The 27,992-nt window shown below is 40.6% G+C and overlaps 1 protein-coding gene across 3 annotated transcripts; it reads right to left on the minus strand.

The window, feature by feature from the left end:
* LOC111844729 (sodium- and chloride-dependent taurine transporter) lies at positions 1–27,086 on the minus strand. Of its 3 annotated transcripts, none has more exons than XM_023813457.2 (14): positions 26,607–27,086; positions 20,199–20,428; positions 19,942–20,076; positions 15,064–15,298; positions 14,292–14,424; positions 12,910–13,044; positions 12,335–12,438; positions 12,098–12,222; positions 9,818–9,930; positions 8,674–8,811; positions 7,892–7,994; positions 5,540–5,640; positions 1,383–1,553; positions 1–1,285 (listed from the first exon to the last, which is right to left on the minus strand). In XM_023813457.2, exons 2-14 carry the CDS (start codon positions 20,425–20,427, stop codon positions 1,130–1,132), a joined length of 1,878 nt encoding a protein of 625 aa, XP_023669225.1. In that variant the 5' UTR covers position 20,428; positions 26,607–27,086; the 3' UTR covers positions 1–1,129. The 3 variants fall into 3 exon arrangements, with proteins under 3 accessions (XP_023669225.1, XP_023669224.1, XP_023669223.1); XM_023813456.2 differs by having other exon boundaries at positions 20,199–20,431; positions 26,607–27,083; XM_023813455.2 differs by lacking the exon at positions 26,607–27,086 and adding an exon at positions 23,254–23,324 and having other exon boundaries at positions 20,199–20,431.
* Between the last annotated feature and the right edge of the window lie 906 nt (positions 27,087–27,992).

The following is a 27,992-nucleotide window of genomic DNA, read 5'->3' on the forward strand; positions in this document are numbered from 1 at the left end:
TTATTATTAACAAACTTTAATAGTGGATTTATAACAAACTTGGTTTGATATTCTTTGGTGTCCTTGTTAAGATCATACTTAGAGCAGTGACCTATACCTTTGTATTGTATATCAATTTCTAATTTAAATGGCAGTGAATTCAAGGTCAAACATTCATTGAAAACCAAAATAAAGAAATAAGGAGGGAAAGGAGACTAGGGAATCAGAATAGGAGGGAATAGCATTAATATACATCTAAATGCATTACATAGAAAACAAATCCTACAAAAAGCCCAAAAATGAATATATTTTTCAATTTTAATGTAACTACACTCCAGGCTGTGCATTGCCCCTCATACTCTGTTGCTAGGGAGACAGAAAAATGGATACAGTGACATGGCTGCTGCCTTATGTGTCATATTTCTTACTTGCAGCCAGCTGTATGAGGAAGAAGCTGAAATAAAAGGTGACTCATTGCATGAGACTTGAAGAACATTACAAAAAAAGAAAAAAAAAACATTGATGCACTTTAAAGGATCGCAGTATGATCTTAATTGCCCTTTACAGCAGCATCTTTGCTAATGTTAGTGTCACAGTACAATCATCCCATAGGGCAGGGAACTCTAGCAGAGCCTGCAGGAACACAATGCTTGGCTACGTCATGTACATTCAGCTGTATTTTACACCAACAACAGAAAATAATGTCACCAGACAAGGATACTGGTACTATGACAAGAAATTTTTGAAAGAGGCTGGATTTTTTCCTGAATACACAGATATACTGAAATTTTACTGTCATACACAATAACACAAATAGTTCTTAAAGTAAAATATGCCATTTTCCTGGTTCTGCCAGAAGGAAAAGAGCGTTTGATGTCAATTACCTACATCAAAGGAAAAAGAAAAAGTAATGAGCCATATCTGACACATTTGGCCATATGGCTTCGATCAATGTTCCCCCAAGCTACAACATCATTAATATCGATAAAATTGATTAAAAACGCCCAAAAATACAATATGCCACGTCTTTTGTAGAAAACAAGACTCCTAGTGCAGATATATAGCAATGTAAACTTGGTCCTACGACTATCAAAGTAAGCAAAAATACTATGACACAAAGGGCAGATCTTTTCATCCTCTCACAGAGAGATCACATCACCGTCTCCACGATGGTGTGGCTGGGCTTTATCAGGCTACTGTTTTCCTTAGGGTCCAGAGAGAGACCCAGCTTGCTGCCCTTGAGCTGGTGGTTGGCAGGCCAGGAGCTACTAGCACTCCTGACAGGAGCGGTCACCGCCTTGATGCGCTGGGGTGAAGAAGGGGTTGAACGAGTATGGGATAGGAAACACATTTATAAGACACATCTGGGAACCAGAGGGACAGGAATGCAAAGTTCTGCTTACCTCGATGAGAGGCCCATCTGAACGAATGATCTTGATCACCACCACCATGGGGATACACACCATAGAGGCAAGGGCCAGAGCCCAGCCCAGGCCAATGGACCAGTCTGGGTACTGGTAAGTCTTGTTGTACGTCAGCGGCTTGTACTTGACTAAGGAAAAGACGAAGCAACCCTAAGGAAAAAAAGGGATCCGTCAATGGTGCAGACAAATGGAAAGGATGCCTCATTGCAATCGAGCAAGAAAGGAAACAACACAGCGATTCAACTTCTGGTTGGCGATTACACATGCTGGTTCACTGTCACTTTCAGAAGACACTTCACCTGAAGAGCTTCCCTCCTACAAATACTAAGCTAAGATGCATAAATGTCATATAGTCAAACTTATGATGTGTGCAAGTAAATGCAACAAAACATAACAAAGTGGTGCACTGCTGTTTTTAGAAACTGATATGATTTTTAATTTATTGCCAGAAGATAAAGCACATAAATTCCAACAAATCTAAATATGCAAACATTACTTAGATTAAAACTCATGGTAATAGCTGTTTAATGGAATGAGATACGTGCATAAAAAGAACACAAAACACACCCTATACTAAGCCCCAAAAAACAAATCAACGCAAAACGCATGCAAATGCAAATATAAGAGGAAGTAAACAACTGGAATTTGCACATAAAAAATGAGCTGTGAAAAATAACACCACAACTGAACAAAATTGATGACCACTCTTGATTTTGTCATCATCTACACATGGATGTCTCCAACGCACTCTCAAGTCAACAGCTGTTTTGACAAATTACAGTTCAGAAAAACTAGGAACAATGGAAAATGCATGTTTTTCCCTGCATGGGTGTAGTTGGAGTTAGGTAAACAAAGGTCAACCAAGTTAAACCTGCCTGTTCTTAACCTCTGCCAATTACGTTTCTGAAGAGAGTTCGACATTATAAATATTTGATTGATGATTTGGTGATGCCAGAAAACAAGGACACACTCTCTGCTACCTCATCCCACACCTGCTTCATTTCGAAAGGCTTAGGTGAAACAGTGTTGCTCCTGGTCGATGATGTGCTCGTGCATTTTCACCTCGCGCATGAGCACGTCCGTTTCCTCGGGCAACAAGTGATCTTGCTTACTGGGTAAATGCGGCATTGTAATAGCAATCCGCCATTGATCATGTGCCGCTTCCTTTTAAAGGTGAGGTGACGAACCATTCCAATTGGTTTATTGCCCAAAGCATAACCACAATAATTAAGAGAGCTAGGACAATCTTTTTGTACCTTGCGCCATTTTGAACTCCGTCAAAATAGTGAAATGGATTTGGACACGCCCATAATTGTTAGTTACACTTTGCATTACATTGTCAAAAAAGAGCCCTTATTGTGCTGAGGCATTCCGCTTAAAATAAGGTTGTCATGGAAACTCAAAGCAGAAATTTATGCCTGTTGAGATTATGCCAGTGAGTGTTTTAGCATTGTATTATAAAACACTACGGCTGTAATGGTACGTGTATTCGTCACATACCGTTCGGTTACATCATTTTCAGTTTGGTTCACGATGATTGAACACGTTTCCTGACACAGACAGAACCTAAATTCACAAGTAGATGTTCGGCACTGAAAACATTATGCTAATCATGGCTGTGAGCTGGTTATGGCTAGTGCTTATTTGGAGTTCAGTCAGTTATAGCAGTGAAGTGAGAGGTCGGAATCCCTCCCACATCATTTATATCAGCAGTTTGGGAACATTTTGATTTTCCAATAAATTACACCAACACTGGAGAGAAAGCAGTCTATAAAATAAAGGCAGTCTGTCGGCTCTGTTATACTGTACTTGGATATGTTACTGGAAATGCATCCAACATGCTAACTCATTTAAGACAACATTATCTGAGTGTGTGTATGACTCGAGCAAGGCAGAAACAGCCTCTGCATGCTAGTCTCTCTGTGGCATTTAAGGAGCTTTGGCCAGGAAATTCAGACCGGGCTAAAAATACGCTAAGGGGTCTATTGTCCCTTGTACACAAGTAAAAAAAATATCTATCTGCATGCTTTTTCAACTTAAATGTATTCTACCATCGACTTAATTCTGGTGTTTATACACACTTAGGCCAGATACACACTTTGGGCAAAGAAACACCAAAATACGGCAGTGTAAATGACCCTAACATACATTCTGCCACTGAGTTAAGCACTTTTAATTGCATTTTTTACTACACACTCTGGAGAGCTGTATTAATTCAAGTGCTTCTACTTGGTCAAATACAATATTGCAGTGTTCAGATAGCTGAAGATGTAACAAAACAAAACATTTTTACATTTACAAGTTAATCTTACAATCCATGTGAAAAATGTATATAATTATATGAGAATTATATAACACAATACTATAGAGAAATATATTACCTTTAGGCTAGACTCAAGCGACATCTGCCTTGTTAACACGCATATTAGGGCAAATCAATTAGGCTGAATGATTTGTCAATTTAAAAAATAAATTAAAATAAAGTAAAAAATAGGTTCAAAGAAAGTAGTGAACCCTTGCAATCCTAAGCTGCAGTGCTTGTCCTATCTCTCCTGCAGGAGTGGGACAGACGGAGAAGGGTTGATGTACTTCTGATGACGGACGTTGAACGTATCGTCAGTTTGTGGATGAAATGCAGTTTGTGAAAGTCATTTAGTGAATGAAATGCATTTCATGAATTAAAGTCATTTTGTGGACAAAATGCTTTTTGTGAATGATAGACAGTCATTTAGTGGGTGAAATTGATTCCGTGGAATCATAAAATGCATTTCGTCTTTTACCGAGTCACGAAAGGCACCACAAAATGCATTTCATCTTTTGCTGAGTCACGAAATGCCTTTTGTCTTTTGCTGAGTCAGGAGAGGTATGTAGTTAGTGCAGACCCAGAAGGGCTATAATACCTTGCAATGGCCATTAGTGGCAGCTTTGATTTCGTAGATGCATGTAATTACGCTTAACTTGCATTTAAATGTATTAAAAAATATGAAATAGAACGAAAATTCCTGAAGAAATTTTGAGATGGGCCTGTTGCGCTGACCCTCGAAGAGCTAGGCGTTGCTAGGTGGTTGCTATGATGTAGCAATCAAAGATCTTCGCACTGATTCTCTCCAATTGTAGGCTATGTTACCATGTCATTTACCCCTGAATAACACTGCCCCCGATAGTTTAGATCAGACACACTGGGTAGCCTGCATGTGAAATGCAATAATAAAATGGCAAATATGAATGGATTACCACAAGGAGTCACAGACTGTCTGCAGATCCTCGTAGAATCGCTGGTGTGGCGAACTGCTGTTGGAGCTACAGTTACTCGACCCAGTCCGCAGTGTATTCAGGGGGACAGCCAGGACAGGACAGTCACTGGTCAACTGCCTATTGTAAGGAGGGTTCTTATTATGCTCCTAATTAGCTAATGATTATTGAATGTCGATCATAGCTGCTGCAGGTGGGCTGCAAGGTTTATTATGTATGAGAAGTGTAAATTGCACACGTAGTGAGTGCTCTGTCACAAGTTTTCAGTGTCTAACATTACTCTTAGGGTGATTAGACGTCATCTTTAAGGATATTTACTCTTTTTGATATTTAAAATATTGTTTATATTTAAATATAAAACAATAAAAGAGGTTTGACTTCACAAAAACAAACATGACTGCATGTTGTACCTATTTACTTAATTTTATTGACTATTTCAAAATACAGTACAGCTGCTTCAAACGCTTTTCAAATGACAGTACTGTACAAATGAAATTACTGAACTGTGTATAATTATACACTATATAAAATATGCTATAATACAGTAGAGTACTGTAGGCCTATGTAAATATTCAATTCAATTTTATTTACAAAATGCATTTTCACACCATGCTTTCATTTTCAAAATAAAACAGTTTCTGTGGATTTCAGTTGGGTTCACCATGCAAATTAAAAAGTCTATGTCACATTTCGCTTGTTGCCAAAATCACCGAGGGCATAACCCCGTTCTTTGAGTAATTAATTATACTTCTTGCACGGCCACACCTTTTCCGGGTTAAGTGCAGTGGCCGTTAAAATCCAATCTCTCCATTGAGAACCCAGAGTGTAATTGGCCTACAGACAGCTTACAGTACATAAATACAGGCGTAGCCTAGGATACTCACCACACACAGGACTGGTGTAATGATTGTCCAGCTTAGTTTCATCCAGCGATTCGGTCTGTAGCCAATCATGTCTTCAATTGCATCATAGAAATTATCAACGCCTGAATATGGAGAAAATGTATAAATACTTATGAATGTGACACGGTCAGTTTTGCTTTGCAATAATAATATAATATTCAGAATTCATAAGTATGAAAAAGGATGATTAATTAAATACCACACTATCTGTTCAGCTCAGTATATTTTTTTCCTGGAGGGGCTTTTCCATTTGTATATTATACAGCTGACTGGCTTGATAGGCACAAAAGTGTTTGGTGATATTTTTAACCTTTTCAGTCCTCACAAGCATCAATAACCCTTTTATGAATTCATCTGAAATCTCATGGCATGACTTAGTTCCACAAACCTTTGTAGTAGAAAAACAGACACAATAACAACCAACTTTTTCTAAATAGCAAAACTTGCCATCTTATTGGCATCTAAATATCTACTTTATTAATTATTATAAAGGTTCACATCTGTGCACTAAATTGCAAAAAGTGAAACATTTTGTCCATTAATAAATTATATTTATTGATTATTAAGTCTTTTTTACTATTAATATCAGATCACATTTTAGGTGAAAATTATACTGCAATATACAGACGCTCCTCTACTTACGAACAAGTTACGTTCTGAACGGCCGTTCGTAAGTTGCAATGTTCATAAGTCATTATTCAGCATCATTTTAAGGGTATACGCAAGTACAAAGAACTAGGATGCTGGAAGTACGCAGACTACGCTGCTGCGCGGTAGGAGTAGCGGCCAGAAGTTGTACTAGGCGGAACTGGCGTGCAGAAAAAAAAAATTCTGTTGCGGACAGGAAACGGGAGCCCAACAAACACAATTTGGACTTATAGTCCTCTTCGTTCGTATGTCTGAAAGTTCATAAGTTGAAACTTCGTAAGTAGAGGAGCGTCTGTACAATCTTTCTTCCAGTACAGCAACCACTGCAGGGTTTATACTTTCAGAGCTGTGCCTCTGTTTTTTGCTGAAATGAATAATGACCGAAGCAAATATCACTAGTTTATAGTGCCTTATTTGTTGACAAGGAAATGCAGAGTTTCTAAAGTACATTATACAATCGAAGTAACTATTGTGTAATTTTCGTTTACAACATATATGTGAAGTGTCAGGACCCAGGAGGGAGAGACAGATGGCTATTGGTGATTGTACCTGTATGCAGCACAATCTTGAGATTACATAAATGGTTTACCCTCATTTAACACACCTGCTTCAGCTCCTTGTGCTAATTACCATGCAGCTCTTGAGCCGAATCATTTGTGGTGGAACAGGAAAAGAGCTAAGCTACACAGGGCCACACAGGACGCCTGCTAACAGGCAGCCCTACCCACCGCACAACAGGAGCACAAAAACAAGATTCAGAGAAAAGGTCACAAAAAGCATGCATGCACTCCTTCTCATGGTCCCTAAAGCTAAAAAATAATACAAGGTGTACTCCTTTAATCACATGCGACGACGAGGAGAGTCCAAAATGTACAAAATGCCAGAAACCTCTTCTGCAATATGCATGTCATCTTACACTCATGTCCAGGCAACATGGAACTGAAGCACAGCAACAGCTTTAAATAGCTTCAGCAAAAACAGTCACCTGTATCACACCTGTTCCTTTCATGCTTGCACTTACACAACACACGCCGGACATGTTTGTCTCTATGAGCTTTTGTGGATATAAAGTAGGAAGAGAAAGAATGTTCATCGCAGGTGGCATGAACAGTTAATACCAGGCTATATTCAAGCAGAGGGAGGCTGTTACCCCTTCCCGCCCCTGAGCACCGCGCAACCTTCAACATCAACCCAGACTGACATGCCATGTTTAAACCTTTTACAGCACAGGCTCCAGGCTTATAGTATCCATGAGCTGCACAAGTGGTATGGATGGATTTAATGAATGTCTTGAATATCAATCGAAACAGTGCCATTATTTAGAGGTGCATTTTATTGATGCTGCTATACATGAGCAAACTGCTCTATGAACTCCCAGGGTCCTTTGCAGCTACATCACTGGAGTAAAGAGCCTTTAGGTCTGTTTACTCTTCTCAGTTACTGGAATTTTATGATTTCTTACTTGATAATAACTAATTCTGGGGAGGCACAAATTATAAATAAAATCTTTAATTATAAATAAATGTTCCTCACTGGTCACATCATCCTTAAGTTAACTGTACCTAAGATATTTCATAAGTAATGTCCAAAACACTGTATGGAATTCAAGTGTGAAATAATCTCTAAGAATTAAAGCTGCAGATAAAAATATCCATTTTTCACCTTGAAATCATCTCTGAGACTTACCATAAACCCAGGCTACAGCAATACATTCAAAGAATGCAACCCAGAGAAGGCACACGCCACTGGCTGCATAGTAGTCAAAGAGTTGAAAAACATACATGCCACCCTGTGGGAGAAAACCAACAAATATTTAGTACATGCTGAGATATTTGTGAACTTTCAGAAGGGCCTAGTACTCTGGTACAAACAGCTACTGTGGCATAATGCACCCTTATTTGATTTATAGAGAGATATAATCCAGAAAAGCTATTTTGCTCATTTTACTCCTAGGCAGAGTAGGTGGGGCCGAAGAAGAATGACATCATGGGAGGAAAAAAAAGGCTGTTGTGAACAGATGGCATTCCCAGTGTGCCATTCCCAGTGTGCCATTCCTAGTGTGCCATTCACAGAGTCTGGCTGGATAATTCATCTGTTGAGCATTTGGGAGCACGCTCCAAGTATACCAGTGAGAGCAATGGCAAGGTTCTGGTCAGCAAGATTTACTTCTGTTTTAGTTTTGAGCTAAGGGTAAAGTGATCAAACAATAATAATAATAATAAAAATCTTATTTTTGTGTGTCTGGGGTTTTACAAGGCACTTGTCATGAATAGTGACACGACAACTAGAGCCAAAAATTACTTGGCCGAAGAATCATTTTGGAGTATTTAATTAATACATCGAGTTTAAAATACACTTTATGCAGGTCCCCCCCCCCCCCCCACACACACACCCCTAGTTCCTACTCTGCTGAATAGTGACACCCAAAAAGTACTGCAGAAATGCCACCATATTATCCAAATACTTACTTCAGTTACCATGGTAAGTCCCAGAAAATAGCTTATAACACACACTACAGCTATGAAGATTTCCCTCCGGTAGTCCTTCCTTAGGAAGGATGGATACAGATCGACCAGAGATGTGATCTGTCCTTCCACTTCAACAAACTGCAGAGGCATAGAGGGCAAAGGTCAGACGGTGGGCTGCTGAGATCGTTCTGGCTTCTGGGGCACCGATACGCTGTCCTCCATCAGCAGAGTGAAGCCCGCACAGGGTAACCTGTTTATCTATTGATTGGATCAACGGTGCCACTATCTCCTATAGCGAGCTACTGGCAATCTCCAGACAACTCATATTTGTCATAACCTGACCCATATCTAAAAAATCTCCAAGTGACTACTGTACCTGCTACCATGTATGCAATGCAGTTGTTAGCTAGCTGGTTAACAGAACCTAGTAGCCCCAGATCCCCAGTCAATTGTTATTTTTTACTAGTCAATGTCATTAACCTGACAAAAAAGATAGGGGCCAGTGCAGGCTGTATGTGTTTAATCTTAACTAGAAAAATCCAATCGACACGCTATTTAAATCATCGCTTTCGAACTGACATAAATACATTTTACATTTGGTAAAATGGCCGCAGTGCTGTGTGTCTCTGCCTGATGTAGTGACGAAAAAAGCGACCAGACTCTCAGATGGGAGAGACAGATCACAGAGAGGTGTGAATAAAGTGTGATTAATGGGTGAAGAAGGCGCAAATAATCATGCCATTCTGTAGCTAACTTTGCAGAGGTAGAAGACAATGATGTTAGACCTAAGACAAGAAAACTATAAAGGTAACAGCTAACATAAGCTTCCTAATGGTGTATAGCATGAAAACCTTATGAAAAGTTCATGTCTGATTCTTCAAAACTAACAGGAGAATAGAAAGAGATTTAGAGATCCATATTGATAGGATCTGTTTTTGTCAGCATCTTGACATGAACACCAGGGGAGTGAATCATAGTGATAGTGATTATTTGTATTTATGTGAGAAACACTGTGTCTACTAGAAAGGTTTGTCCCAGGTTACACATAGTATTTTTCTTTATGCTGACAAAAGATTAACTCTAATTCCAAAATTTTCCAGAAAGAAAGAGAGAAAGATGAAATATAGACCATAGCTACACTCACCTGACTATCAAGGCCCAAAAGCAGAAGCATGATGAAGAACAGAATGGCCCAGAAGGTAGGCAACGGCATCATGGACACAGCTTTGGGGTAAGCAATAAATGCCAGCCCAGGCCCTTTATGAGAGAGAAGAGAAGGACGGGGGAGCGGGAGAAGAGACAGTAAGCAAGGCAGCCTCACTCTGACCTGAATTGTGCACAGGCACCACCAGGGCTCCAACTTTCCACGGGCACCACCAGGGCTTCAACTTTCCACAGGCACCACCAGGGCTTCAACTTTCCACAGGCACCACCAGGGCTTCAACTTTCCACAGGGACCACTAGGGCTCAAACTGTGCACAAATCAGGCCAGAAAAACATCATGCGCAGGGTGTGTCGAGTGCCTCATGCAGTGATGCCAAGTCTGCTCTTAGAATCTCTCAAGGTTACTCCAGTTTACCATGTTACAGAGTACCCATGATCCATTTCAAACACATCACTGCATCTAATACATTAAACTTATCGCTGCAACCAAAAGCAAAACATAAAATTCCCCTTCTGATCTCTGCACTGTTCCGACATCTTGAAGAAATGCCATTAGCTGAGTCATGCGAAATGATGACGAGCAAGATAAAAATGTGTAAATGCCGAGTCCAGGAAAGTAAAAACAGAACTGTTCATTAAATCAAAATATGTTGCACTGGCGAAACACCAAATGGGTCACAGAAGGTCAGAGCAATCCTTGTCCTTGGAGGCAAAGCGTCGGAAATCTTATCACTGCTTACCTCAGTGTGATTTGTCACAGTAGGTGTTGAAAAGTCAGTGTCATATATTTAAATTCTACATTATATGAAAAGTGAAAGGTGTTTGTCCGATTGTAAGGCATAAAAATACATTGGAATGTACCAATTATTACTTCCTTACATCTTAATTAACCCATTTAGCTGGTTTTGTTCATATGCTGTACATATTGTACAGGGCCAACAATCACATAGGTAGCTTCTATACCCCTTTGCATGTATACAGACCCCAGTTTTCCATAGCCTGTAGAGCAGTGTTTCCCAACCCGGTCCTCAGGCACCCACAGACAGTCCACATTTTTGCTCCCTCCCAGCTCCCTAAAATCATGGATTGTCTGGCAGGGAGCTGGATGACAAAGCATTGTTGCCGTCAAGCTACATGATAAGACAGAATCAAATCCTACCTGCTTGCCTCTACATTCTGTTTGATTCATCTTTATCAACAGATATTAAAAACTAACCTTTTTTATCACTCATCATATGCACCTTGAGTTTTGTGCTCAGTCTGACATATAAAATGCAAACAGCAAGAATGTTTCACTTTAAACAAACATGACGAAATCCCATGACTAGTTTACATAGGGGCTTCGGATGGCTGAATGTTTAGGTTTCCATCACCATGTGAACACATTATTAGGCTGTGCATCCCCAGCTGATCAAAAAAGATGTATACTCTAGATCCCAAACCTCTCTCCTAACAACGAGACTCATGGGAAAGCAAGCTAAAATAGAGCTAGACACATTTGTTTTATGGAAGAAAGCTTTCCTCACAATTTAAATGTTTTATGCCATGTAAGAGAATCACGAGAGTAAAACATCTTCCTTTATTTTTCTCAAGTTGCTGAATAAATAAAACAGAAAATTGCCAGGTTTGTGAGACAATATAATGCATGATGAACACACATATAGTGCATTGAGGCAAACAGAGAGAACGCGTCCACCCTGAAGAAGATTCTGGGAAATTCCAGGACATGGAGGATGAAGGCAGAGGCTCGTGCTTCCATACAACCACAGCTCTTCAAAAACATTCACACTTTGCACAACATGTGCTAAGACGTGCTTGTTTGCTTAGTTTGATTAAATAAGCAACTAACGTCACCTGTGTACTGAAACATGGAGCGACGATAAGATAACAAGCCCAGCCGACTGATGCTTTGCTGCTGATGTTCTAGATCATGTCCAACATGAGAGTTTCAGACTTGCTGTTGGAGTTACTTCATACAGTAAATCTCAGTATTGTGAAAAACACACAATCAAACCAAACTCTGCTTCCATCCAGAGACCGACTGATAGGTTAAATCAATGTTTTTGTCACAAAAAAATTCCAAGAAATGTTCCTTTGCTTAGAATTTTCATAGTTGCTGTTGGGGATTTCTGTTTTTTTTTTCCTTAGAACCCCTGATCTTTTGGAGGTTCCCTTTGTAGATATTTGAATTTACCAGGCCCCTTATTATGGTATCTTTAGCTAGCAGCGCCCACCATCACTGCCACTTAGACCCTCGTACCTGACTCTGCCACATCAGCAATGTCCACCCCTTGCTCTTGTGCCATGAAGCCCAGGACGGAAAATATTGCGAAGCCAGACACAAAGCTGGTTCCGCTGTTCAGGCCTCCCAGCAGCAAACAGTCCCTAAGTCACACATATGTCATGGAATTTATTAAACAGCACACATCTGTCAAACTACCCCGCCCACTCTCTCCCACCCGCTGGCCTCCACCACCCCCCCAGTGCGAGCACTCACCTGTAGCAGTTGTATTTGTACTTATTGTAGCTCCCCAGTGATGTCATCGCCCCCAGACAGATGGCATACGAGAAGAAAATCTGAGTTCCAGCATCTATCCAGACCTAGGGGCAAATACGAATACATATAGATTTGTTTTCACACATTTGGAACGATGGTGTTATGTCCTGCCTTCAAGCCAGCATCTGGGTCAACCCCGTAGTTTTTTGAGGCATTAGGCACCAGCAAAAACAACTGAGCTTTGTTCTGTACCGTGTGATTCCATAAGAAAGCAAGAATAAAACAAAAAATAGGTGTGAAAGAACCGTCAGACATTTGTGTCCGTGTTTTTCTTTTTTTCGTACACATACATTTAAAGAGAAAATATTTCGATAAAAAGTTCAGACGTGTGACACTTGTTGGAACATTGCCCAAATGTCATTTATTCCCTTGAGAAGGGTATCAGCATTTTTCAACATGCACCTGCAGCAACAGGTAAATTATGAGTTGCTGGTTAAGTTGTACTGAATTGCCTCACAAAAAGATGATGAGAAGAAGAGACGACAGAGAAGGTGTACAGAGAAGCAGCTTCCTACCTCTGGGTCAGCCAGTCTGCTGAGGTCTGGGTACAGATAGAACTTGATTCCTTCAGATGCTCCAGGCAGAGTGATGCCACGGATCAACAGGACAAGCAGCATAACGAAAGGAAATGTCGCTGTGATGTAAACAACCTGGCAAAAGAACAAAAACAGAATACTATCAGAATATCTTGTCTGTTATAAAGACATCTGGCAGAACCTTAAAAACATTACTAATCCTCACTCCATTTTCACTCACACCTCCACCCTAACAAGAATTGTATACGTTATTTACAGCACCTTCAAGGCTGCTGTGCCATGCTAGACCATATACTGTAAGTAGAAAATGCTTATCCAACTGTCAGTTATTACATTTTCCTTGTCTTTTTTTACTTCATTAAGCATGATAGGCCAAATTTATCAGCATCTCAAAAATTAAAAATGACTTTATTGCTGAATTGCTTCCACTTGATTTTGAGATGTTACTATTGTAAAACAAAACATGAATCAGTTTCAAAAGGGTTTAGCACTCTTCACAGGGAAACAAAACCCGTTTTTAAACACATAAGTATGTAAGTGAAAGCCGTAATTCAAACAGTTACGCTCAGCTTGTCTAGCATCTGTATGTCACCAATCTGTACTACACTGACCCCAAACTGGCAGGTCGCCAGTCACTGACGGGGACCAAAACAATGTATGTGTGTGCCTTTGTGTAAAGCTCATCAACAGCCCCATCAGAAATATGAGAAGCACTGAGAGCAGCCCTAATCTTCCCCTTGGGGTTCCACCACCTTGGGACATCATAGATGTCATTATCATCTCGGTTTACACAGTGCCGTACGTAAGGTTTCAAACTACAAGTTAAGTTTTCCACTTAGTTTCCTTTCAGCTGAATCCCTGGTGTTTTCAGCCTGATGATCAGAGGAGTCACCGTGCTTTAACAAAATTTGCTACTGGAGGTGAAGAAATGTACTGGTAGGAAGGTGCGAGAGGGGTAACATCCCAAAAGGAGCAGAAACTCCCAGCCACGCTGTTTATTAAGTCTGTATTTTGAGTATCACTTACTGGCATTGTCTCTCTGGTAGCACAACGGGCAGTGCCAGACACAGAAGAAATATGCGCATATGACAGAACTACAAAGAATGACCCAGATAAAACAGCATCGTTATGACGTCACAATGAACAAAGTGCCATAATGCCTCTTGTGTGGGAAGTAAGACGGTCTGGTTGTACAAAAGAAAGTGTATGCACCACCCACAAGTGAAAAACTGAATGGAACTTAGTCAGCTGCATTGTCCCTGGCGAAAAAAAAACTCTGCGTGCTGCTTGTCATTGAGTGTTTAAGGATAACAAGAAGTTAAGGCGTGGCTTGCCAAGGGTGTAAATTAACATCAAGTCACCTTTCCTGTTGACTTCACCCCTTTCCAGATGCAGAAGAAACAGATGATCCAGACGGCCAGGAGACAGAGAGCGAGATCCCATTTAAGGGAGCCCACCTCCTCGATGCCACTGGAGATGCTGAGAACATTGTGCCTGTGGGTGGGGGGGAGAGGAGGGGTAAATGCACACAAGAATAGAAAAAGAGTATTAAAGAACACATGGAGGAAAATGTTTCCCACAGATGGCTGCTTTGTGTCTGGACTCCACATGGAAGCCACATTTCATAAGTGACAAAGAGACAGACACTATGAGACTTAGGGTAACATGAGGAGAGGTTAGCTGAGCTGAATCTGTTTAGCCTTGAGCAAAGGAGACTAAGGGGGGACATGATCCAGGTCTATAAGATTCTAACGGGTCTGGATGCTGTTCAGCCAAATGGCTACTTTAATATTAGTTTAAATACTAGAACTCGTGGCCATAAGTGGAAATTAGCAGGAGAACATTTTAAAACAAATTTGAGGAAGCACTTCTTTACACAGCGTGTAGTTAGAGTATGGAATAGTCTTCCTGCTAGTGTAGCAGAAGCTAAAACCCTGGGTTCCTTTAAATCAGAGCTAGATAAGATTTTAACAACTCTGAGCTATTAGTTAAGTTCTCCCCAAACGAGCTTGATTGGCCGAATGGCCCCCTCTCGTTTGTAAATTTCTTATGTTCTTATGTTTCTTATGAGAGGGGGGCAAACAGCAGACAGGAAACATCATGAGACCGAATGAAAATGCTTTAAATACTCACTCCCAGAATTCAGTGACAGGAGAAGTGAAGTTGGTCGTGTTGACGGCCAGCCAGAGGCTTTTGTTCTTGCGCACGGTGTCCTCCACACAAGTCGCCGTGTTCCAAGGATGGCTGCACTTGGCCCACGGCAGCTCTGGCTGGAAGCACTGCAGCAGGTAGTAGAGCCCCCAGGCCAGGATCACGATGTAATATATGTTCAGCAGAGAGACGATGACCACAGATGCATAACCGATTCCTAAAAGACAGGGGACGACAGTCATCCATGTCTCTGCATTATTTTCATGTATTAAATGTGTTCAAATGAACAGACATAAACATAAAGAATTAAAAATCATATTAGCTGAGGTGTAAATTGTTAGCCCTAATGTGATTTAATTTGATACTGGTTATTTAGGGAATGATTTAATGCATCGTACATCTTTAATGTCTACCACAAATTGATTCATCGATTATTTTAATAATTAAATTCAAACCTATTTTACCTTCACTAAAAAGAAATCACATATACGACCACGAGAACTTAATTATACGTTATTAATGGAATGCAAAGGAAGTCGAAACTTATAACTATTAAACAGGAAGAACAAGCCAGTGGAAAATGTCAAAAAGGCCAACTAGTGAGCTGTACAGAAAAAAACTAACATGAAGGAAGCACTACCTGATTGGCCACTTTCACCTAAGCTAACTAGTGGTGTATCGACTTGGAAATGTTGACCGATACTGATAATTGCTAATTGTTTTTCTTATGTCGCCAATACAGCTACAGATAACTGGCTAACCACTTGCTGGGGGTTTGCCGAGTCTGCTGGGATGAAAAGACATAACATTGTTTTTTACTCTGTGGAAAATGAAATCTGCTGGCCAGATTTAATTATGAAGTATAAACCTTTTGCGAGCCAGTACTTTGAAACTAGCTCTTATAAGAGGTGAATGAGCCAACAAAATCCCTTGTCCTCCACTACAGAAAATCGCTGATCGTTCAATACAAACATCACCATTTTAGTGTTAATGTCTAATGCTGCTAACTCTGAATACTGATAAAGTTTAAATAACTGGCAATTAGGCATAGGCGATATGACGATATGAGATCGTGAAGACGATCTATGTGTTGACGATCTGCCAAAGCAGAGAGATCATAGAATCGTCTATATAGATTGCATTCTATCTGTTTATTGCGGCTCTATGCTCTTCCTAATTTTTTTCCTCAGCCAAAGTGCACTATTTGCTAGTCCGCTTAATGCCTGCCTTATAGAAACAGCGCTCAGTCAACCAAAGTGCTCCACCACTCTCTTTGATTCTGAGTGTAGCGGGAAGCAATGGCTGAAAGTGAGAATGTAATTGATGAGTTGGTCCCTAAAAAAACTCTACATAGGTGACATTGAAGTGGTTTGGCTTTTACCCAAACTATAAGGAACAAACAGTCGTTATTTGCAAAGTCTGCAGAGAAAAGGTTCGCGCGTCGGACGGCAACACGATGAACCTTTTCAATCACTTAAAGAGACAACATCCGAAACAGTATGCCGAGAATATAGAGCCTAGGAGAGCAGTCACACCACAGGCAGCAGAGGCAACAGTTACCAAACCAAAACACACCACTCTGACACAAGCTTTTGAGAAAGGCGCTGCATATGACAGGACAAGCAAGCGATGAAAAGACATAACAGAAGCAGTTACCTTATACCTCGGAAAAGATATGGTTCCCATCAAAACTGTAGAAAGTCTGCTGAAAGTAATTGATCCGCGATATAAGCTGCCCAGCTGAAAATATTTCTTCAGCACTGCCATTACACGTTTGTACTCCGAATGCCGCGAAAAAACGGAACGCGAGGTTCAGACGTATTGTCATATCATGTTAAAATGACAATGTTGAATAATTCAGTAATAGTTTAAGAATTGCATTAGCCCATAAGAGTTGCCATTTTTATTGTTTACCATTTGTAAGTTTTTGTTCTTGTTGATATTTTGTTCTGAAGTAACTTTAAGTATTTATTTAGCTTTATATAAACTTGTTGGCAAAATTGATTAAAATCTGTTCAGAAAGCTAAAATCCTGATTTTGTTCTTTACGACTATATTTTTACAAAGGAAAATAGTTTGGTTGTATTGTTCAGTAATTTGCAAAACAGTAAAATCTACATCATTCAAATCAGTATAAATATTGTAATAAAATCGAAATATTTTTGCCATATCGCCCACCCCTACTGGCAATATAGGCCAAGACTTCAGACCAATGCCAACATCTTTATTTTTAACAAATATTAGCCGATACCAATAATGTATTATGCATCTCTAAGGCTAGTGTTATTTAGCTAGCTAGTTAAATGCCTCAGAGTCTTGACCATTGCTACTGCAGGCAGCAAAAAGAACAACTTTTTTGCACTAAAAAAGAGGAGCATTTGCCAAAAGCATGGAAGCACAAACCATCAGAGAGCGTTCTGAGCTACAAAACAGGGCGAATTTCCCAAAAGTGTGATAACGTAAAGATCAAGTATCATTTCCCACATTTTGTCAAATCGCATGTCAGCGCTGCTACTTTGCACATCTGTCTGCAGCATGTGATCGTGAGAGCATGCAACCCGGAAGTAGGTGTATCATTACGGAGGATTTTTTTGACCCCAAAGACTACAGATCGATGCAGCTGAACCACTGCCATAATAATCATAATGATGAAGCGATGTATCTTGACACTCCGAATATCAGTTAATCTGTAATCATCATGGTCCCTATTAGACTTTTTTGTTTGTGTGATTAAACAAGAGTGTGCAGGACCCTTCTCTCCTGCTTCAAATGTCTGCTCCTCACACAGGAACAAAAGTCATTACTTTATCACCAACAAAAACCAACAAATGCAATTGCTCAAGCTGTAGGTGTGAGGCAAGAAGGCAGGTGCTGCTGATCGGATGACACCAATGCACAGAGGAGAACAATGGGCATGGAGACTATGCCAAGCTGAATGGAAAATGGCCCAGGCCACCTGTGGGCACTTGTCTCCCCGCAGCATGCCTACAAGGCTGACGGGCATGTGTTCCAGAGGTCCTTTGTTAGCACACCAGCTAATTATCAACAGCAAGCCCTGAAACACCAGTGGTTTTCCACTCTGCCACCACACCTCTCTCCCTGATCCTTTTTTTAGTTGGAGATGTCGTGACTCTTTACGGCAAGATCTCAACCATGTTGAAATAACACAATCTGGGCAAAAAAAAAACAATTTTCATCCTATCTCATTTCAGCCCAGTGGATTCTACAAACAGGACGGTAATGACGCATTTATTGGATTGGCATGACAGCCATTCGTCAATAGGATTCCTGTCTCTGCCTTAGATCTCAGCTTAGCATTTCCCTCCTGCGTTCCTGACATGCTGCCATGGCAACAAAAAATTCGGCACACTCAGTGCATGCCTAAATCTTGAGGGCTTTGTCTGTTGTGAGGGAGAAAATGTGTTGGAAGAAATGAATTACAGTGAACGTTTATATATGTGTGTCAGCAAATAAATAAATGAGGAATGTGATTGTGTGTATGTGCATTTGTTGTGTGTGTATACAACCACTCTTATTCTTAAAGTCATTGGTGCAGCTCTGGTGAAGGGAATATCAAATTATCTTTTAATAAACAAATGACAAGACAGCAATGGGGGAAAGACAGTCCTCCAAAATAAAGGGTTACAGACTAGATAATAGAGAATACAAGAATAGGTAGGGGGCGTGTTTATTGTTTTTGCGTCTTCACTAGAAAAGTTACTTCGGAGCCATCAGTGTAATGACTGGTTGTAGCCAAAGGGGGGCCCAAAGCTCGGGGGGCACACACAAATGTGTGTTTTGAGTGGTGGTAAACACTGCCATTGAGTATTGAATAGAGTACATTGCCAAGGATCTACAGAATACACAGAGACACGCCTGAAACAGAGAGCACTTTCTCACCCATCACTGAGCAGTCTGCCATCTTCAGTACTGCCCACCAATCACAAAATCATAGGCAAATAGCAGCAGCTTGAGAACTGTCAGAGCTACATGTACTCTAGCAACTGATAACCTAATTCCCTATGTTTATGAGCCTTTGAGTGACACTAGGTAAACTGATCTTTTTCCAAAGTGGGAAAGACCAGCCAGGAAGATTAGGAGGAACACAACAACTCTTATAAGATTCAGAATCATACAGAGACTCCACCACTAGCCAGAAACACAACCTTTAATGCAAATGAATGCAAACATCAAATGTCACCAAGACTGTTGCCTGATTGTAATTGCCCTGTATAACGATTAATATTTGTTCAGTAACCATAAAAACATTTTAACGGCTCATTGCCTAAAAGCAAAGGATATTGTATCAGTGTAAATATTTAGAAGCCATCAGTAGTTATCTGGTAATTGTACATTATGTTCTCCTCATCAAAGCTCATTTTTAAAAACCAAAAACAATTTATTCAAAAGAATGACCCCATCTGTATTAATACTGCTTTTGCAGTCTAGGGTCACATTCTGACCAGAAAGCCTGTCCCTCAAACCACATGGTCAAGACAGGGTAGCAACCAAAATGGCATACCTGGTCATTGCGGGATACACTCACACATATACATATACATATACATATACTAGGAGTGATTTATGCTATTAGCCATGGATTTGCTTAAATGCATGTTTTTGACCTCATGGAAAAAAGGAAGAAAATTCACAAGTCCACAAACGCAGTTGGGGTAGGATTCAAACCATCAGCTGAAGATGAGAGGCTACAGGGCCAGCCAGAGTCACTATGCTGCCCCAAGCACCATCAAACAGAACATCATACAGAAGATCGTTATGGACGTTCCAACAGCATCATGATGAGGTTGCGTATCTGCCCTCCAGAATGTTCTGGGGAGCCTGCAAATCGGACAGTGCTCACCTGTAAATATGGGGCATAGTTTCTCCCAGCAGGTGATTCCCCCTTCAGAAGTGAACTGACCCAAAGCCACTTCCAGGAAGAACACAGGCAGGCCTCCTCCAAACAGGAAAATGAAGTACGGAATTAAGAAGGCACCTGGGAGGAGAGCACAAGCAAAAGAATGACAGGTAAGGAACAGAGGATCATTATTTATTCCAAAGAGCTTTATCATTATTCTCAAATGTTACATCCACCCAACGGACGCCCCCAGCACTCACCACCCCCATTCTTGTAGCAGAGGTACGGGAAACGCCACACGTTCCCCAAGCCCACAAAGCCTCCCGCCACTGAGAGCACAAAGTCCAGCTTGCTGGCCCACTTCTCCCTCTGCGGGGGCTTCCCCTCCGCCTCGTCCTCCGGCCGAGTGCCTGGACTCTTCCCAGGTGAGGGCTTCAGGGTGTCTTTGTGGAAGTCCTTCAGGCACTGAAGCTTCTCTTTCTGTGCCATGCTGCTGCAGGGTGTGGGACAGACAATGGCGGCTTAGTGAAGGATCAAATGTGAAATAAATCTGAGACTAGCCATCAGATGTAACAGGACCCCATCCAAGAATTCAGGTTATTTATTCATTGTGTACAAGAAATGCAAATGAAAACAGAGGTTTGCCCAGGTTTAAACTATGAAGTATGAATACTTCATCACCTTTTTCAGTTAAGTAATAATTATTTTATTTTTTAACAGCTGAAAGACTCTATGATCAATCATAAGAATGGTGCTGGTGACTGAAATAAGATCAATCAAATCATAACTGCACTTTTAGGAAAATAGCATACACAAAACTGTACAGGTGAACACCTGAAACTGTTTGGAATAATACTGTTGTTAATTGTTTTGTCTTCTCTTACTTGGGGATTCTGGGAAAGTAAAGAGCCTAAAGCTGTAAAATGTACCTCTAACCCATGACATAGACAAGTGTGCCCTGTTTGATAGGCTGATCGGAACATTCTATAAAAAGGAATGTATCATTGTTAACACACTTTTTTCCAGCCCCTCCCACACATATTTCGATCAGTAGTTTACAAAATTAGATTATATGACGTGTAGGAACAGGGCAAGAGAGCAAACCTGCTAACAGAACACCATTAAATTTCATGAAAAATATGTCTAGTTACTAGACATCACCAGGTAGCAAAGAAATATTATTGTGTATATTTTGACAACCCAACACATTTTTATCCTGCTAAGCAACCATCCCAGGAAAAGATTACTACCAGGCATGACTAATAGAATACCTACATATTCACCCATGATGAGGATAACTGTCCAGCTCATGGTTCATACAAATGAAATTGTTTTAGGAGTAAGTAGCTAATTTACATAGATTACGCGAATGTCTTGAGATATATGAAACATAAAAGAAGGGTACAACTGTAGATGCACAATGTTTAAACAACAGCATTGCCATGCAATAGCATGAAGGGAAATTATTTACACAATAAAGAGAAGTATTGTGGGCAACTGTTTGGACAACTTCAATACACTGCTGATTGGAAAGTTTAGAAAAGATTCATTTGGTTTTTAAACAAGTACATTGGACTGCTTCTCTTTGCCTACCCCCATTTTGCTTGCCATGGGGCACACATTCAGATGATGCCAAGCTTGGGGGGGGGGGGGGGCGTCATGGCATAGGGTCAGCCAGTGTGCAGCACCCGTGCTCAAGGCCCAGAAACATGTGACTATTCTATCGAGACTCGACCCAGTGATCTTCCAATCACAGGCATGGAGGCATAAGTAGCTGAGCCACTTAGCACCTCATTTGGGTTATAAGCCTATGTGGAGCACAGCCAGCCGTGCCGCAACCAATACTGTCCTTTTCTAGGCAATTATATAGCTATTGGCACCACCGGTACGACAATAACGAGTGCTGTTTAGCTGGGATTTTTGTCAGCTTTCAGAGAAACCAGGACAGCACGTTCAAGTATACATATACTGCAGATAAAGTATTGAATAAAATGCAGAGGCACAAAAACAAGTTCTATGGAGGGCATTAGGAAGAAAACAGCACAACTAATACAGCAGGAAACTGAAGCACCGCATGTCCCTGGGGAGGGTCCCAAACCAGCTCTGATGAGATCGCGATTCACATAAAATTAAGCTACAGAAGGCAGGTAAACACATCTCTCCTCTGGGACACATGCTCTGGGAACCTCAGGCCTTCCCACACACCTGCGCAACAACCAGTCAGAGCTTCACATCTAAATGGAAGCTTCACAAAATGTATGAATACTATTTACACTAAAGATCCTAACTCTTGAACACAACTGGCCCTTTGCTTTCATATTAACATACTGTTATGATTACTCAAGATGTCTGTAACACCTTCCCTTCACCATCTGTATTGCATTAGCGAAACTGTGGTTTACTATAAGAGAGACCACTGATTGTTCTGAGGAGAATCCGATGGTACATGAGGGGTTTCTCTGTGTCTCTCCTCTGCCATCGACCTGATCTGCTTAGTCCCAGGTGCTGCTCGGCACAGGATCCTATCAGTGCTTGTCTCTCAAATAAAAGCTGCCTTTCGCGCAATTAACAATGGCAGAGCCTGTGTTTTCTGGGCTTTCACTGGATGCCAAGCAACAGGTGACATAAAGTCAGCGAGACTGAGAACTCCCATGTGGTCCAGGTGATAGAACCGGTCTTTCCAAATGCAACAGCCTTACTGAATGGATGCACCCCGAGTCTGACCTGGAACTCAGCAAGGTGGGAATACAACTGCTACACATTCACATGACAGATTGAGGGAGGGGGAGCGACTTAGATTACCGGTCAGGGTTGGAAAAGCAACTCAGCCGACCAGTGACTACTCCTGAAGGCTGACACTTTGCCAGCAGTGCCAGATGCCCTGCTCCCCCCTCAACCTGTACTAATTCTTCTGCATGGAGCTCTGTGACGTGCACAGAAAAAGCCAAGGGCCATCAAAGAGTGCAACAGAGAGTGGGACCTTCAGGAAGGATTCATATGAAATAGAACTCATCTGGCTACTGTGATCAAGTGAAATGTATATTATCTCAGTCTGGACTGACAAGTTAGAGCTGCCAAATTTGCACAAATTCTGTTTCATAGCACATACTTCGCTATAACTTTTCTGTCATCTTATTTTGTGCAACAGCGGTCTATAAACATACGAGGCAAACCAAAGTAAAATTCATGTCAACTTTTTTAGACTCTTTATCAAAGGCAATCAAGTTGTTTAACATTAAAATTGGCAACATCTGGCAGTGGTCCACAGGCTACAGATTACAGTAATGTTCGTTCATTGCTGTGCGAAAAACTTACATGTCCTTCATGGTAGATGCAATGTAGTAGTTGCTAATATCTCATATGTTGACAAACCCCTGTCTGACTTCTGATATCAGCTGAGCTTATAAGAGGTAAGGCAATGGAAAGGACACGCCCCTACACAACCATACGCAACATGGAGGTGGAGCACAGATTCAGCCAAGGGACAGCTTGCTTGACATTGAGACAGGAAATTTCCACAGGCTTGCTCTATCAGATATTTGCCCCACATCATTAGATGGGGGCTGCTCAGGGGAAAACACGACTCGTTTTGTTGGCCAACAACATTCCTCCTCTAATGCCTTGTCCACCATGCCTGCCAACAGGGTGTCCTAATATCTTTTGATATGATCATGGAGATCTGTATAAAAAACTATGCACAAGATCTGCAGAATATTTTTGTTACATCCTCTTCCTACAAGCGCCAGTACGATGCAAGTTGTGTCCTGCTGTCAAGCCCCAGAGCTCGCATGGCACACCTGTGTTCACAGCAACTGAAACATTGTGCTTTTAAAAGCTTTCCTTCAGTCTCTGGCACGCTTGCAGAATTCAAAAGAGGGCAAGGGCCAATCTTGGTACATATTTCACAAGAGCAGCAAACACCAAGAACAGGCACAGAATATTACCTGACTGATCCATGAACGATACAAACAAACAACACTTCTGGCATCTAAATCAGCAGCATAGGGCATATGGTCTTTAGCGTGGAGTTAATAGAAAGATGTTCAGAGCAAAACAGGTGAAGGTCTCAAGGGACCTGTGCACATTTGGTTTTAAAATGCGTCTTGGGTGATCAGCTCACAAGTGGACAGCAGCAACACATCGCCGTTTACCCCTGTGTCTGTCATACATCTCCAAGGTGTCCAGCTGAGCACTTGTATTCAGATTTCATTACTGCCTCACACAGAGTTATTGTGACATCCTTGTTAGGGATGCATCAGAACACATTAGCGTTTACAGTACAAAAGATTGTTGGTGTGATCGGATCACGTTGCGACTTGGTGGCCTTTTACACTTGCATTTAGCGCTGTCCACTTGCGATCTGATCACCCAAGATGCATTTTAAAAGCAGCTGTAAACAGAGCCATAGAGCAGGAACAGAAAGCTTCAAGGCTATCTGTATTTCAGCTACAGATAATACAAACATAATCTCCTATTAAGGACCATTCTCATATATAAAGACAGATTTTTCTACTTCTCTACCAAGCCTCTCATCCTGTATAGAGCACATCTAAATAATATTATTTAGAAAGTGTTCTAATAATCATGAAATTCATCAAACTGCATTGAGTTAAATCGGTCAAAGTTTTCTTTAACTCTACTTTTAAACTGGCTCCACTTAATACATTGAATTAAGTTATTCTGGTGTAACTTCTATGTTTTTGGTTCCAACAAAGCCACCCCCCCCACACACACACATAAACAGAGAGAGATCAGTGTTCATCTTATTTGCATTTTACACATTTATCCTCATATCTGCAGAATCCTTTGGAAACATAAGCAGTGTGAGTGTTCCATTATCAGGAACATAAATACAGAGACAAATATGCCATGTAGTTTGAGTTTCTCATTGCTACATTATACTGCCAGAGTTATCCATTACTTTTTATCCATCCATTTGTCCATCCATTTTACATAAGCACTTATCCAAAGAAATGTCACAGGAAGCCGGGAACCCATTCCAGAAAGTGCACAACACGAGGCTCAGTACACACTCAATGGAATGCCAATCCATCGTGCTGGACATACCACTCAGTCTTATTCAAAAACTGTCACCCATAAAAATATAAGTTGAGAGTATGAAATTTGAGAGTTGGTTGCACAGGTAACCCACCAACCAATGCTATCCTAAAATCTAAATTTCTGCAACCATAACTCACATGTATACAATGTCTTTGTCTCTTAATCTGTCTTTTTCAGCCTCAAGGACAACCTGTTTCCACAAAGAATTTGACTTCTATGTAACATTATGGCAAATTTTACTGTAGCTTTGATAGAGCAATCTGGACCCTATAATTAGGACCTAGTATAAACAGATACATCCATGTGTGTTTCTAATTCTTGTAACTGCTATTCAGTATAGTCCTCTAAGTCCTAAGCTGTTTCTGCGTTTGCTTGCTATCACATGGATTGAACTAACTGCGGGACAATAGCAGAGAATTAACAGATAATGCAATTAGTCATGAAGACTCTTAAACGTCCATCCATCACAAGCAAGGTCATGGGTGGACCATGGAGCCTATTCCAGGCAGCAAAGAGCTCACTCTGGATGGGATACAAATCCATTACTGAGCACACACAACATTATATGTTTGAACTGGAGTACCCAGTGGAATTCCATGCAACACGGGGAGGACCGGCGAGCACCACACACGAGTGGTAGATGCTGTGCCAACCTACATCTCAAAAACACCATTTTTCAAGTGAAATGTCATCGCCTAGATAAATTACTATAGCAAGTTTTGGCTTAACTGTTTATACTCAGGGGGTTTTGTGGAATCAAGTGGTATATGGGATAAAAATTATGTCCGTTTATCTTAACTTTCCATAAATTTTACATGACCCCTCGGGAGATCATCCGAATTTATCACAATAAATCAAATGTTAAAGGAATCTTTGTACTATGGGATCTGTGCCGTTTTCTGCCCTGAACAATGTAGATTGCAGAAGGATTTCGACTAGGGCTGTGTGTGTGTGTGTGTGTGTGTGTGTGTGTGTGTGTTTTACTCTTCTGTATAAGAAAGTCATCATCTAAATAAAACAAAAAAATTTCGGCTGCAATATTAGTTTCTTACTATATAGTTACTGTTGCGCCGTAAGCCCAGCGACTCTAACGCATTACATCGACGTTACCTACGGCCGTTTTCCTGTAATCTACGTTTTTTCTTTATTTTTTTCCTGTAAAGTAGTCATTAGAATGCCCAAGCAAAATATTAAGCCATTAGTCAATTCAACCTGTTCTTTTTAGGTAGTGTGGTTGGTCTTTTACAAAGAGCCTCGTAATTTACCAGCATCTCACAAGAGTCGTTAACCAATTCAAAAAGAAAATAATCATAATAGTAATAAATTTATAAATATTATGGCTAAATGTCAGTGCTAGCGTTTACGAAATGCCGGAGAAAACTTCAATCTCCTTAAGCTACATTACAGAAAGAACAAAACGACAAAAACAGTTTCAAAACAAGACATTAAACAATAGCCCTGAATGAAAAAAAAAACTAAAACGTAAATAACGACTGTCAACGCGAAAGAAACAAAACTGAATGTTAAATGATATTATTAATAATATTGTCATATGGCAGCGTAGCCCTTTTCCGCACCTATTCACACTGAGACAGTCAAAGTCTTACCTGTTATTATTTCCTTTTTCTCCTTAAGCTGCCCCTTCCGTCTGCTACAGTGGCCGAATGCAGAATGACTGATCCCCAACAGTACATTTAATTTATACGTGTTTTTTATGACCTTTGTCTCTTAAGATGGGTGACCGTTACATTTTAGTTTGAGTGGAAAAACACCAGCCTTGCCTCCCCATATAAAGGAGCCTATTCTTAAAGCGCCAGGTTCCCGCAGATTTACGCCGCCTGGAATTATTTTTGCACCGCGATGAAAGCGCTCGCGCGTTAATGGAGGTGGAGACATTAGATAAAACAATTGCGGTAAAAACAAAGACAACAGATCCTTGATCGAAGGGTGCATAGAGATGCAGATGGCATGCATAACAACCTGAACAAAAACCTTCCCTGAACCGTTAAAACATTCACATACATAATGTATTTTCTTTTTTAAACAGGACTGGTTCTAGCTTTGCTTTAGAGCATTATATGCTTTATTTATACTACAGAAATGCGTCGCGGCATATGCACAGTATCAATGAAGACGTGTTTACTATGTAACGGCCATACGGGTAGTGTCTAAAATGTCAGTACGTATCATCTTTATAGTAAATTAAAAGCACTTTATCCGTCTTAACGTGATTTAACCTAACATTTGAAATATCTATAAAAATGTATTGCAAATCTAGTAAATTAGACCCCAATTTGCTTTCTCATATATAGTTTTTGGGGCTATATTGTAACATTTTGATCCACAAGCATTAAGGCATTTAAAGGAACTAGCCTTCAAAGAATTCTTTTTCAAGTTGTCCTCTTTGTACTCACAACCACCTGTTTATTTCAAAACATTAAATGGCTTTTATAAATATATGACGTCATGGTGGGTAGCACTGTGAACTCACAGATCCAGGACTGCGGGTTTGAATTCCACCTACATATTCTGTGCAGTTTGCATGTTTTCCCTGTGTTGTGTATGTATTCAAAGCACATAACAGCCATAATTTTCCTGAGATAGGGATTACCACCCCACCATTGAAGCGTGTTGGTGGAGGAAAAAAAAAGTAGTTTTCACTTGTCATCTTTCCAAGTTTCAGGCACTGGTGTTTCAGTTTAATAAAACAGTAGTCAAGCTTATCCTGCAGTATGTGAGGATTTAGTGTCTGACTCACCTTTGCCACTATGAGGAGAAACTTAAAACAAAAGACTTTCAACTTAATCACAATGAATCTGCATAGTTTGGGATTTAAGGCAAGGAACTGAACAGGAGTGGAGTTCCCACGATCCCCCTGCTTTTTTGCTTTGGTAGCTGGTTTCGGTGCTGCACAGGCAACCCTATCTGGATAAAAAGCAGGTGTGATCTTCCTCATTTAAGGTTCAGACACCTCCTTGTAGTCTGGCATCTGG

Source organism: Paramormyrops kingsleyae, chromosome 6 (assembly GCF_048594095.1).
Source record: "Paramormyrops kingsleyae isolate MSU_618 chromosome 6, PKINGS_0.4, whole genome shotgun sequence".
In the NCBI taxonomy this organism is placed as follows: domain Eukaryota; kingdom Metazoa; phylum Chordata; class Actinopteri; order Osteoglossiformes; family Mormyridae; genus Paramormyrops; species Paramormyrops kingsleyae.